This window comes from Diuraphis noxia, unplaced genomic scaffold, assembly GCF_037042655.1.
Source record: "Diuraphis noxia isolate RWA-SAM2 unplaced genomic scaffold, SU_Dnox_SAM2 contig0002, whole genome shotgun sequence".
Classification (NCBI taxonomy): domain Eukaryota; kingdom Metazoa; phylum Arthropoda; class Insecta; order Hemiptera; family Aphididae; genus Diuraphis; species Diuraphis noxia.
The window spans coordinates 28,197,869-28,212,990 of NW_028301712.1; the positions used below are offsets into that span (position 1 = coordinate 28,197,869).

At 26.0% G+C, this 15,122-nt stretch overlaps 2 protein-coding genes across 3 annotated transcripts; one reads left to right on the forward strand and one right to left on the reverse strand.

The window, feature by feature from the left end:
- Positions 1 to 1,736: 1,736 nt before the first annotated feature.
- Mtr4 (exosome RNA helicase Mtr4) lies at positions 1,737 to 14,896 on the reverse strand. 2 transcript variants are annotated; one of them, XM_089220216.1, is made up of 17 exons: positions 14,738 to 14,896; positions 14,293 to 14,418; positions 13,225 to 13,311; positions 8,680 to 8,931; positions 8,422 to 8,596; positions 7,139 to 7,453; positions 6,834 to 7,077; positions 5,971 to 6,102; positions 5,727 to 5,887; positions 5,370 to 5,646; positions 4,775 to 4,947; positions 3,762 to 4,064; positions 3,478 to 3,666; positions 3,237 to 3,400; positions 3,006 to 3,168; positions 2,722 to 2,884; positions 1,737 to 1,992 (listed from the first exon to the last, which is right to left on the reverse strand). In XM_089220216.1, exons 2-17 carry the CDS (start codon positions 14,400 to 14,402, stop codon positions 1,835 to 1,837), a joined length of 3,066 nt encoding a protein of 1,021 aa, XP_089076342.1. In that variant the 5' UTR covers positions 14,403 to 14,418; positions 14,738 to 14,896; the 3' UTR covers positions 1,737 to 1,834. The 2 variants fall into 2 exon arrangements, with proteins under 2 accessions (XP_089076342.1, XP_089076343.1); XM_089220217.1 differs by lacking the exon at positions 14,738 to 14,896 and adding an exon at positions 14,482 to 14,500.
- Positions 10,104 to 11,208, forward strand: LOC149058297 (cyclin-dependent kinase-like 2). The gene is made up of 3 exons (XM_089220201.1): positions 10,104 to 10,454; positions 10,506 to 10,755; positions 10,817 to 11,208. The coding sequence occupies exons 1-3, from the start codon at positions 10,104 to 10,106 to the stop codon at positions 11,182 to 11,184; spliced, it is 969 nt and encodes a 322-aa protein (XP_089076327.1). The 3' UTR covers positions 11,185 to 11,208.
- Positions 14,897 to 15,122: the final 226 nt, after the last annotated feature.

Sequence of the window (15,122 nt, forward strand, 5' to 3'; positions counted from 1 at the left end):
TTTATAACTAAGGATTAAAAATACAACACTAAGTTCTCCATAAGTTTTCCTTCAAGTAGCTATAGAGAAAACTCGAAGTATCATTATAGAAAAAATTTTAAGTGCGTTTGAATTTTAAATTTTTACGAAATAGCGTAACGATAACGATTTATCCTGAAACGATTTTAAATATTTGTTATTATTCAAAAAGTATAAGTCCTAGGTACTTGAAAATTTTACCAGTTATTAGGATTGGTATTTTCTTTACATGATTAAATTTTCAAAATATTTTGACTTTTTTTGAGATATTTATAGACGACTGAAATTTTCAATTTGTCTTAAAATTTTTTTTTGAAGTGTCGATAAAATTTTTTTGGCCCTATCAAAATACTTGAAAATTTAATACAAAGTTCCTCATAAGTTATTCTTAAAGTGATTAAAAAATTATAAGAATACATAGGCACAATTTTTTTTATAAGCGTTTATAGTTCAAATTTTTACGAAATCTGTCGAAAATGTGAAAATTTGCAAGTAATTTTGAAGCTGAAAAATCATAAAATTTTTTGTGTTTATAACTAAAGATTAAGAATACATCACTAAGTTTTCCATAAGTTTTACTTCAAGTAGCTATAGAGAAAACTCGAAGCGTCATTATAGAAAAAATTTTAATTGCGTTTGAATTTTAAATTTTTACGAAATCAGGTGGGTATATGTATATCTATGATAATATAAGGTATTATGAATTATGATAACTACATGCAATGTTTTTGGAAAAATTGATTAACCATGCCTTATTCAAAATGTGTCTTAATTGAAAAATAATATATTTGTTTCAAAATAGAATATATGACAATATTTAAATATAATTTATTCTAGACTGACAAATCATCTCCGTTCAGAATCGTTTTTCGTATACAATGATACCTATCATTGCATTCAAATCTAACCTACCTTAGTCAGAGGTCCACCCCACCACCTAATGTACAGCAGAGCGACATCCACTTACCCGCTTTTTTTTTTTTAATTATTATTATTTACCTATAGTAATCTACTGAGAAAAAAATATTTTATGGAACCCAAAAAAATGCATTCAAATCGTCGTCACAATACCTAAAGGCTGACCAATTTGGTTTTGATCTAGAAAAAAATAGGGAAATTATTCAAATGGCCTAGTGGTAATACAGGGGCATACATTGGGCCCTTGCATCACCAAAAATTATTTCATTTTGATATATATATATAATAATTATTATTCATTTGTTTTGAGCATAAGATAAAAGAGTAGTATAATACTAGAAGCTAGCGAGTATTTTTTGACTTTCTTTAGTTTTAAGCTGAGCCAGCAGTTGCAATAGCACGTGCAAGCTCTGATCGATAAGTCACCATTACAGATGATTACCATTTACCTTTTCTGAGTATCACCATTCACCATACAGTCACACGCTTACATAGATAATAATTGGTGTTAATAATTATTACAATATTAACATTAAACAAACAATAAGATAATAATTAAATTTGCTTGTTAATTTGTGAAATAATTACATTTTTGGACCCCCCCCCCCCCGCTTAAAAATAAATCCTAGTTGCGCCACTGGTACAGGCACTGGTTGCAAGGTATCTAATTAGTATGCAGAATTCTTGATAATTTATGTTTAATTATAAATTATAATCATATTCAATCAGGCAAAGATCATTAAAGTATTATAGCACAAGATGATAATTATATTTGTCATAGTGAAGAACTAAAAAACAAATTTACAGAAATATATTTATTGAAAAATATTGTGTTAAAAGTTCAGACATCAGAAATATACAAAAAAAATAAAAAATGGACAATATTTATACTAAAATATTATAAATAAAGACTGGCTGCAAATACAATATCTCTTTTAACAATCTTAACAGATTCACTGAATTTATTTTCAAGGTCGGTGTTACCAATACTTTTGGATGCTTGGATTAATTGCCTCAATATTTCTTCTAAACGTCTCATTGCTCGTATTATACTTCCTGAAATTCCCAAAATTGTTAAGTATGTCATACTCATGAACATTAGAAAAAGCAACCAGCCAGAGCAAAAAATATTTGGTCCAGAATGTGCATCATCCGACCATAATTATATTGTTTTAAAACATTAAATGTAATGAATTTATTGGTTGTTTATTATTATAATCTAAATCGTAAAACTTATGAATAATTAATATAAAAATGTTTTCTAAACCAAAATGTCATCAATGGAATAATTGTGTTTCCAAGAATTTTCTAAGACTTTTAGATTAAGATCTATAATTGTTTTTAAAAAATACTTTCAAATTTTATATATATACATCAATAACAAAATTTACATATTTTTATTCCTGCGAGCTGTGATAACAAGAGAGCAATATTACATTATTGATATAATACAGTTATATAAAATTCAAAAGTATTTTTAAAAAAAAGCTATATCTCTTTGTTCAGAAATAGATTATTCTTGGAATCATGTGTATTTTATTGAAGACAATTTAGTCAAAAAGAAAATGTTCTGTAGTAGTAATTATTTATACATTTTATCATTTGGATTATAACAATAAAAAAATCGATAAATTACATATGCTTTGTATGTAAAACATCATCCTACTACTGGTATGCATTTTTGGTAGATGCAATAATTCTGAACCACTTTTATATACACATTTCAGCATTTATTTTCTAATGTCCATACTCATATCATAGATAAATGATAGCAATGCTATTTACCTTCAAATATATCAGTCATTTGACATATTTGATAGAATGTAGCGCCTCGACACCACTCGTAACAAACATCCATTAAAAATGGTTTAAAGCCTTCAACATAAGCATCTTCTTCAATATCTAATTTGGCATCTTTACAAACTTTAGCTATTTTTCTTGCAAGTTCCTTAAAAATGATATTTTATCTTGTTATTATAAATGGTTTCATAAAAATTATTATGAGATTCTTTAAATACTGATTTACAACAATATCAATTATACAAATATATTTACAATTATTTATATACCTGCATTTTTCTTAAAGGTCCCGCTAATTCAGCAGTTTTTGCGGGCAATTCGTTACTTTTTTCATCACATACAAAACAACTAAGTAATGCAACAGTCTGAGGCACTGATAAATCATTAAAAACACCATTGAACATTAATTCAGTCATTAATAATTCATCAGCACTTGAAACATAAAAATATAGTTAGTTCATAATTTGAATGCAATTGTTATTTCATCAAATGTAATTTACCTGCTTAATTCACATGCTATTCTCCCTTTAGTTTCTATAACTTCCCCGGCGGTACAATAGCCCATTCGCCTCAATATGCGTTTTCTACATTTGAGATCATCCATTTGCATAAGTGATTTAGCTTTCTTTAATTCAGTTTTAAATTTTAAAAGTTCTCGATCCACCTGTAAAAAACATTAATTTTTTTAATTGTTGAATTAAATAAAATTAATAATTTATTTATATGAAAATTGTTTAGTACTTTGTCTTTTTCCAAATATTGTTTATATAGTTCATCAACATCTTCTTTTTCATGTAACGGATGAGCAAATAATCTACTTTCAAATTTTTCAATTTGATCGATAACTTTATCAAACTCTGGATCTTTAATATGCATGTCATTAATTGGATCTAACAAAGGAATATCAGTAGAACACCTTTGTAAAACTTCCTAAATAAAATCACAAGTATACAAATTCAATAGTTTTTATGACTTTTAGTAGTATAGTAATAAATTTTATTTATTTTTTAAATTGAAGAACTTACTTTTACATTATTGTACAATAACATTCGAGAATCACGAGATTTTAAATCATTAGGCAGTTTGTTTAATCTTAATGAACTTAAATCTTCAACCATGTTATGTCTGATGTTAATAATTTCAGGTTCTCCTAACTTCCCAGGAGCACAAGGTATTGGCTCTTCTTCTGTCTTTTCAACAGATCTTTCTAAATTTAATAGCACATTTAATATTGCTTCACCAATACCGCCACCTTCATGTTTACTCTTCATTACAGATTTAAAATTGACAATAACACCCCATCCGAAATCTACATCGTTCTTCTTAATCTAAAATAATTTTAAAATATATATAAAAATCACGCATACAATGAGGAGTTTGAATTCAATGCACTTAAACGCTACCGATTTTGGTAATAATATGCTCAATGCCAGTGTTTTGATCCAACTTAAAATATAAGATATTCGTTATCTTAATCAGTGACATTCATTTTTTTTTTTTTTTTTTTTTTTTAAGATTTAAGAAAGGATTTTATGATTTACTTGAGATTTTTTGTAAAAATATTTTTCATAAATGATTGCTTTTGGTTACAGCTCACAGATTATATATTACCTAATTGTAATAGGATATGTTAGTATTTATTTCCAAGGTTACTTGTGGTTGATGAGAGTTTTAAGTGTTAAACACCATTGCACCAAATGTTAAATAAAGAATTGAACAAAATTTGAATAAAAAATATGGCTGGTATTTGAATAGGCAACAAAGTGTACAGTATCGGCTAGTATATAAAAACATAGTAAAACATTTATTTTTAATGAATTAACTATCTTCAGTTATAAAACACACATTAAATCGTGGAATAAAAGCTTTTTGGACAAAATTAATTTCTTAAATCAATAAATAACTGATGATAACAATTTAGAAGTAAGCCATCCAGAAGGTATGAATTAACAATTATAATATTATACATATTCTAAAATATTTTAAATATTACAATTTTTGGAATATTAACATTTTATCAAAATTAAAATTTACTTACTTTAACAAGTCTTCCTGGATTACAAAAAGGTACTAAATTCTTTGGGTCTGTTATAAAAGAATGATATTGTTTTCCTAAATCTTCTAATTGTTGACGAATTAAAAAATATGATCTTACGTCAAATTCGTTGTTTATTATTATTTTGTTTTTTTCAAGAGTTAATTTTTTTACTTCTACAAACAAATAAAAAATTTACAAATATGATAAAAACTAAAAAAGAATCGTAATTTAACAGGGAGTAAAAAGATGACTAAAATTTTAGAATATCGGATTTCGTGTCTGAAAACGGTTTCAATTATTTTCGGTTTTTGGGTGTGAAAAACGGTTATGGGTTAACCGGTTTTTGAAATCTGTTTCAAAACTGTTTTTACTCCCTATAATTTAATTTAAATACTATCAGTTCTACAAGAGAACATGCAGCTTTTGTGTACAACAGTCAGCAAAATTTAGCCATATGGAGAGAATATGACAGCCTAGTGGGTCAACAGACCTCATTCAACATGCACAGAAACAGCATGTTCCCTCGTGGAACCAAGTATATTCTTATATTTTCATAAATTAACAAAATTAATAAAAACCCATAATAATTACTAACTTTCGACTAATTCTGGAATTGCAGATTGATTTTGAAATTGGAAAAAACTTCTTTCTAACATATATTCTGGATCAATTTCTTCTACACGCATTAAATTCAAAACCATGTTGTATGTTAAATGAAATGCTGAATTAAGCGAATCAGGCTTTCCTTGTACAATGTTCCTGACAGTATCAGGACTAACTTTCTCATCAATTATCAACATAACAATACCTTTGTCATCTAAACCTCTTCTACCAGCTCGACCAGACATTTGTATATATTCTCCAGATGTTATCTATAACAATTATTTTATCTGATGACTATGAGGGTTAAGTTAAAAATATATATATTTTTAATAATAAACAAAATACTTACAAATCGTCTTTCTTTGCCATCAAATTTTCGAGGAGCAGTAAATAAAACTGTTCTTGCAGGCATATTTAGGCCCATAGCAAATGTTTCAGTAGCATATAAAACTTTTAATAATCCTTCACCAAACAAAATTTCTATAGTTTCTTTTAAGATTGGTAAAAGACCTGAAACACATAATTTAACAATAAAATGGTTATCATTTTTTTTTTTTAAATATTAAGATTACTTATAAACTAATAATATTTACCTCCATGATGAATACCGATGCCTCTACGAATTAATGGTATTATATTTATAACAGCTGGTAGTTTACGGTCTTCCTCTGACAATACTTTTGTAGCATTTTCAAATAATTTATCAATTAATCCTTTTTCAGTATCTATAATTATATGACATGAGTTTATTAGTACTTGATTAAAATACCCTAACTATAATCATTTTTAACTCCAAAAATGTACTAAGTTATTGACTTAAAACCTGATAATAATATAGTGAAACTTCTATTTAACAAAATTTTCTGTTTAATGTATAATGTAGCTAAACTATAGTGACAAAGTATATACAATTAAATAAGTTATGTGTGCTATAGTAACTAATTCAGGGCCTAGAACTTCAAATAACCCATATTTGTAATAAATTAGTATATGTGAAATCTAGTTTAGTTTGTTATTAGTGTTTCTTGATAATATGTATATTTTGTATTGCATATTTAGATAATATAGATGGAACAATTCATTTTTTTACTTATTTATAACTAATTATTATTTAAAACATACAATAATTCAATAAAATTGGATTTAGGTTAATTAAAAATATCTCCAAATTGAAAATTTGGACATGAATTGAAAAATGGGCTAGGCAAAATACTCTTATTTAGAATAGAGTATAGGTACATTAATAAAATGTGTCATGTTTTAGTATGAAAATAGCACTTATAATTTTATAATTGTTAGGTAAATTCATTTTATTAAAGTACTTCCTATATCATTATAAATTAATACATATTAAGAATTTAACTACAGAATTCAAATACTATATTATAAGTTAGTTATAAAACAAACATTTAAAAATAAAAAAATACACTTTGAAACAATTATTTATTATAATTACCTGAAGTGAAATCTAACTTAGACATTTGCATAGCATAGTTTTCACAATCCTTTTTACTGAATGAAAATACAATAACTGGTGCAAAATTTCGTTCCATGATCATTTTAACTAACTTGAAGCAATTTGATTCATTATCTGGATTGTTAGCTGTAGGTCGATTTGGTTGTCCCCAATTTTTAACTGGTTGAACAGCAGTAGATAAAACATTCATAGCTGCAGCAAAATTGTCTTCTCGAAATTTGTTCTAAAATATTTTAAGTTCAGAAATAAAAAATTATACAAAAAATATGATATAATAAACATACATTTTCATCTACTATAAGATGTAAGCCATCGCCACCAGCAGGATATAAGTAATGTTGTAATGGTGTAGGTCTATATTCCGTATATACTACATGGCATGGTTGATTGTGCAAATGAGCTACCCATTCTGCAAACTGTCTAGCATTAGGTATAGTAGCAGACAAAAAAACCAATCTCACATTGTCTGGCAATAATATTAGAGTCTCTTCCCAAACATAACCACGTTCTTTGTCACGCATGTAATGGATTTCATCAAATATTACCCATCCTACTTCTTTTAAGATCTCTGAACCACGATACAACATAGAACGAAGAATCTAGTTTAAAATAAAAAGTAATTTAAAATACATGTAATGTTATATATCTCAATTGGTAATTCATAAAACAACGATCTTTAACTTTTTAACTTGTTTTTTTTTTTATTTTTTTTTTTTTTTTTTTATAAGACATTCCTAGCCTATAAGGCTATCTACATCTATGGATAAATAACATAATTTTTTTTTGACTAATTTTAACATGATATAAGTATTTACAATTACAATTAAGAGCGATAATTACAGTAGTGACTAGTTATTTAATAGCATTATCGAATAAGATCGTGCGGGCGACCGCGTTTTAGTCGTCTTTGAGGTGGTGGACATATGTGTAAGTTGAAGTGTATTGAGCCAGTTGATTTTTGGAGTGAACTATGGAAATTTTCTGCTAGAGCTTTTTAACTTGTTAAAACCTATTTTACGATATTTACACATATTTATAATATTTATTTAAATTAGATATAATTTTAATATTTTGATATCAAATACTCACATTAAAAACTAAGAACTAAGAACAAATAACTAAAAACAAATGGATAGTTCAGTAACTTATTTTATTGGTGAGGTTAGAATATCTTTGAAAAAAATTGTAAAATAAGAAGTCAAAGAAATCCATTCAATACACTACAGACTTTCATATGGAGCGTCCAACTTAATCAAAATAATTTTAACAGTATTAGATACAGACAAATAGGATACTTTTATCAATTTAAGAAATACCTATATTTGAATAAAAATTAGTAAAATAACTAATAACTATAATAAGTGCTAATAAGTTATAATCAATCTTCAAATTGAATAATTTATTTAAGTAGGTCTAAAATGATGTTTTATTCTCTATACATATAGTGTCTCACTTATGTTAGCCTTTTTCCAGTGAGGAGAGATATTACGTAGGAAAATCCAACTACTTAAAATTGTTGAATTATTGTAGAACACTCTATTTAGATAGTAAACTAAAAGCTATTTACTTCTGTTGTCATGATGAGACAACTAGCAGACGGATTAATAGTAACATCACCCGTGATAAGACCAACATCAACAAATTCTTCATGAAATTCACGATATTTTTGATTACTTAATGCTTTTATAGGTGTGGTATAGATTACACGTTTTGATTCTCTTAGGGACAAAGCTATACTATACCTATAAAAAATTAAAAACATAAATTAGTTAGTTAAATACTTAAATTAAAAATATTTTTGATATATATAGCAGTATAAACTTACTCCGCAACTACAGTTTTACCAGCAGAAGTATGAGCTGATACAAGAACAGATTGATTATTTTCAATACAAACAATAGCTTCTTTCTGAAAAGGATCTAAATCAAATTCATATACTTTAGCTGGTTTTTTATTGATATCTCGATTTAATGGTATATAATCAAAATTTAATGGAAGAGCAATTTCGTGTGTACATGACTCTCCATCGAGAGATTCTACAGCAAATATTTTTATTCTGGGAGCGGATACATCAACACTGAAACAAATAAAATTGTATTTATAAAAATTTAAATAAGTCTACATTTCAACTATGTTTATTATTATTAAGATAATCTGAATTTTTTTTAAATCTTGATCTGTTTTTAGATTATATTTATTACTGAACTATAACAATTAAACAAAAAAAAAGCAGGTAAGTGGATGTTAGTCTGCTGTATAGTAGATTACAAGTGGGTCACCACAATTTGAATTTAATGATATAATTTCATAGTACACAAAGAATGATTTTAAGCGGAGATAGTTTTCAGTCTAGGATATTTTAAGATTTTTAACTACATAATTTGTAAATTATCAATTTAATACATTTTGTCAACATTTAAACTTTAAAAATGATAAAAAAAAATGTGCTCATGTATTTTTAATACTTTTCAACTATTATTGTAGGTAAAAATATATTAGGAACATTGTATAAAATTTTCAAGTTACACCAAAATCGATTTTCTCAAAAACCTAACCTAACCTTCCTGTTTTTCCATAACTTTATTTTGTTTTTCTCGGCACTTTTGAAAACTACTAGAAATTTTGACTTCCCTTAGATTAACTTTTCCACCAGAAAACCTACTGTTAAAAATCAAAGAATTATTTTGATTACTATAGTGTACATACAAAAAAAAATAATAATTAATAAAAACACACATCATTGTAAAATCAATATAATCATAGTTTTCTTCATAATCTAAAATTAAATTAGTCCATGGTTTTTGTAAACTCTACTGTATACGTTAGAATGAGTTTTGAAAAACATATCTACTTCTTTATGAAAACATTATATAAAAAATTGTTGAGTCCAGATTTTACTAAGATATTGATTACTACCTAATAATAATTACCTTTATGGCTATATATGATATATACCCAATTAAAAATATGCATACAAATTTTGCTAGGTAAAATAAAAGTGCATACTAATAAATAAGTGTTATCCACTCAATTAAAACTACTTGATATATGATCAAAAATACCAATAATATTATTGATAAAATAAATACTATTAAGTTGCAATAAAATAATAACTATGGCAATTTAATTGAATAAAGTAAATCCAAATAACCAATAAATAAACATTCTTAAATGAAAGATGTATTTAATTTATAACTGTATTAATTGGTAGGTAAATAAACAATTTAAACTTTCTCATGAATTGTTATTATGAATAGTAAAATTGTTAATTTACATAGTAATAGGTACAAGCCCATTGAAATAATAGGTCAAGGATCATATGGTATTGTGATGAAGTGCAAAGATCGGCTAACAAATGAAATTGTTGCAATAAAAAAAATAACAGATTCCTATTTCTCTATGCCTGAAGTATTACGTGAATTTATGATACTAAAAATACTTAATAAACACATAAATGTGATACGACTTTTAAATATTTTTCGTGTAAAAAGTTATTTGTATATTGTTTTTCCATACATGGATTATAATATGTGTCAGTACATTAATAAATATCATCCAAATGGCTTGGGATATGATTTAACAAAAGAATTTATGATACAAGTGAGAATTTTAGTTGTTAAAAATATAGTAAAATTAAAGCTAAGTTTTTAGATAATCAATGGTATTGATTACATGCACAGAAATAATGTCGTGCACAGAGATGTCAAAACAGAAAATATACTGATAACAAAAAATGGTCTAGTAAAAATTTGTGATTTGGGTGTTTCAAAAAAGTTATGTGTCCTGTCATTTAGGGCAGAACCAATCATGACACCAGAAATGGGCACCATATGGTATCAAGCACCAGAAATGTTACTTGGAACACAAAAATATGGTCCTGAAATTGATATTTGGTCTTTAGGTAAAATATAACTAAAACTATATTTTATTTACTAACACTAATTAATATTATGAACAATTAGGTATAGTATTCATTGAATGTATAAATGGCCGTCCGATCATAACACAAGAGACATCTATTAAACAATATCAATCAATCGTTAAATATTTTGGGGTATCAATAAAAGATCAAAAGTATTTGAATAGAAAAATAAAGAAAATTCATAAAGTTGTTTCAATAAAGTATATCAGGAATAATACATTTAAAAGTGTTAGTATGGCATTAAATAACTACTTCCCTCAATGGTCGATTGATTTAATAGAAATAGTCTCAAAATGTTTAGAATTCATACCATCAAAACGGAAAACTACTAAGTCTCTGTTAAAAACATCATATTTTGTAAATGAAACATTTTCAGAATCATTTAGGGATAATTTTAACAATATGTAATTATAAATAAATTGTTTGTTTATCTTGTTCATTAAAATAAAATAATTTCAATTCTAATAATTAGAACTTTCTTAATATATTAGTTTTCATAGTATTGTGAAAAATGTTGGTGCATATTAAATTTCTACTTGGTTATCTAAGCATATTTGAAATATTAAGCTTATAGTTTGGTTTTCACAGAATTTGTTCAGTTTTAGAATTTTATATTAGTATTTATCATTGATTTATCAAAAAATAATCAGTGGCGTGGTGAACAACGTTTACCTAATGCAATTGCTTAGCCCTAGAAATTGTTCTGGGGGGGGGGGGTACCCCTTGACTCCCTGAAGCTTTACCTGCATTCAGATCTGTACACACTGCAGTGGGAGCTAGCTATGGAGTACCTAATATGATAGTATGGTGCCATGATGGTAGCGGCATTCGCCGACTCATTTTAGTCATTTTCATTGCAGCAGTATCTATCAATTTTTGACAACTATTGGCATTTAGCGATAAAAAGCGATAAGCTGTAACGTGGCCGCTGTGTATCATGTGTTATTCCCATTGACATAATATTAATAATTATGTATTATATATTTATGTATAATGTTTATGTGATACTGTAAATAAATAATGATATTACTATATACCTAGAATATTTTTTATGTATTGAATTTTATTAATAATTAATGCATTATAAAATCTATTTTCTAATAATAGTTTTACATATCAGCAAATTTTATGTTTACTGCTTAAAAGACTGCTTCAAAAGTCATCCGGGTCGATAAATATTTTTAATTATATTATTACTATTTAATGTATAATTAATTATTATAGTATTATTTATACGAAATTATTGATGACTTATAACAAAAATTCAAAATTTGTATACAGAAAATTATACCTTTACGGGGGGGGGGGGGGGGGGGGGGGGGGTCATTATATAAATAAATAAATAATTTGCTTAGGGTTTGAAAGATGTTCGCCACGCCACTGAAAATAATAACTTATAAAATATATTTCCAAAGTTAAAATAAAATTTGGTTTTAAAATTAAGTTTTTTTTCAAAACTATTGTATTGATTATTGAATTATCATACTTTCCAAGATGTGAGTTAATAATATTATACCACTCTAGCAATGCGATGAGCAAAGTAAGAATAATGTCCAATATCTATTTAGAATCTATTGTTAGGTATTTATTTAGATCCTGAATGATGCAATGAATGTATTGATTTTACAATGAGGACACAGTCCACCAACTTCTATTTTATAGCATACAATACATACATACTGTTCCCTTTTAATATTTTTAATATTTGAAGCTAAAAAAAATCATGGCAACTACTAGCAAAATGTGTGAATAATAGATAGGTACAGTACATACATTGATACATTGATAAACTAATATGTACGTTCTATGAATCAGTACCATTTCCAGCTTTTATAGGTAAGGGTAAGTACCAAATAAAATAAATATATATTAATTGCTCTAATTAGAATTCAAAAAGTTTGAGAGTAAAATAAAATTACTGGTTTAGTTAACGCTTACCAGCTCGCCACTCAGGTTAAGTTGACACTTGCCACTTATATTTCTTATATTTTTGATGTGCTAATCATCTTTTATACAATTTATATATACTAAAGGTATTATCTGTAACAGTGATATTTTATAAAAAGTGTTGTATAAAAGATAATATTAAAATTGTATAAAAGATTATTAGCACATCAAAAATTATAGAAATATAAGTGGAGGGCTTCAACTAAACCTGAGTGACAGAAGAATATGCGGGCTGGCGGGTGTCAACTAAACCAGTACCAAAATAAAATATATGAGTGAAAAATCTCTCTAGTAATTATAAAGAAATTGGTACATTGAATAATGAAACATAGTTTCATAATTTAAATAACTATGCAAAAAATTTGGTTTTTTTTAAAACATTTTTTTTTTTTTTAATAAAAAAATATTGCTTTTAAATAAATTATTCTAATAAAAATAAATAATTATCTGATAATTTTTAATATTATTATTATTATTATTTTACATTTTAATAGAACTTACTCTAAAGCAGATACATCATCTGGATTTTTTGTCTTTTTTAAATTATCGTCTTCGTCGTCAGATAGTTGTAATGATCGTTTTATGGTGCTAATCAAACAGAAATAAATAAATATTATTAACAATGTAATCACATTTTAACAATGTTCAATCATAAGGTGAGTTTAAGAATCAAATATTTAAATTATAATACATTTGTTTGATATCATTAATTAAAATAGTTACTAAAAACAGTGAAAACAGAATTTGACAATATGTTATTCATAAATAATGAAATTTTTTTATCATACTATGTATCATTTAATATCATATCATATCCATTTAAAATGCCAAATTTGAAAGCTACAATTATAAAAATTTTAAATTGTACTTAAACATCAGTATGCTAAAACCTGTAACTTACCATACAACCCATATTAATTTAATTATTTTAGATTATACTAAATTTGTTCTCCCCTACATTATCACAGTTATAATAATATTAGTATAATACCAAGTGATAAAATCACTCCAAATGCCAGTAAAACGGTGTTAAAATCATATGTACAATTATTATTGATAAATTAAGTAGTATAAACTATAATTCCTCCCTTTAACTTTCTGGAGACAGAGAAGACATTATAAAAACATTTCAAATCTAAGCACAATAGGAATACTTTATGTTTAAGTAGTTAATTATTTGAATTAAAAACAAAAGGAATACACATACATTTATCATACCTATTACTGCAAATATCTTAGATTTCTAAATTTCCCAACAAGTAAATTCATTTATTCTATAAAACCAACTATTATCTCAATACCTAAACACTAAGATACTTTTTCTATTATGTATTTACTAATAAAAAAAGGTGACAAGTTCAAAGCTATTAGTGATTCTTGTACTAAGCAGAATGACGTTCAAGAATGTTAACAATGAAAATTCATAACACTGTAAATTAAAATATTATTGGCAAATACACAATAAATTTGTTTTTGTTCATATATGAACTTAACCGGTTAAGCATCTTATTCCATAGAATTATAAACACAAAACAAATTTTAAGATTAGGTTAATTACAAAGTTCATACTTGTCATCAGAATTGTGTTTATCATCATTGAATTTCTGTACTCCAGCAGAAAAAGAACTGGCAGATGGTTTTTCAAAATCATCAAATAAATCATCACCAAAATCATCCATTATTTGTGTAGTTGAACTAAAAATATTAAATAAAGTAATGAAAAAAACCAAGTTGAAAAACAGTATGTTTTTCTATTACAAACACTTCTGTAGTTATAATTGAACAAATTGTATAAATATTAATAAACGGTGGGATTACTGCATTTATATGATGGTGTTATAATGGTTTTAAACCCACTGGTATATAATCGATTTCATAGTTATTAAAGACAGCGTTTATTCATTAACAAGTAAAAATACAGGTATCAAGTGGATACAAAACCGTTGTAATAACATCATACACACGTATTGATAACTATTAGTGTACATGAAGTAATTTATTTAAGAGTACTTACATTATAAATACTGGTACACCACAAGAGTCATAAGACTCACAAGTCACAATATAAAAATTTGTCAATAATCAAAATGAGTTCAATTAATATAAAATAAACATAGATATTTCAATACATCTCTATTTTTTATTTGCTATCGATAAATTCAAAATTCTAAATGTTATTGTTTTACATTTTAGGTTAGGAGTTAAGAACACAGCTAAAGATAATACTATCTTATAACCGAGGTTAGGACCATGATTACATTTTTTATCGTGGTTTAGACCACGTACCTATTTATATTTTATCAGGTGTCAACAAAGGGAGTTGAACAAAAATTCAACCCCAATGAAAAACACCGGGAACGCTGATTACCGAATAGTAATTTGACTAATTTGTAACATAA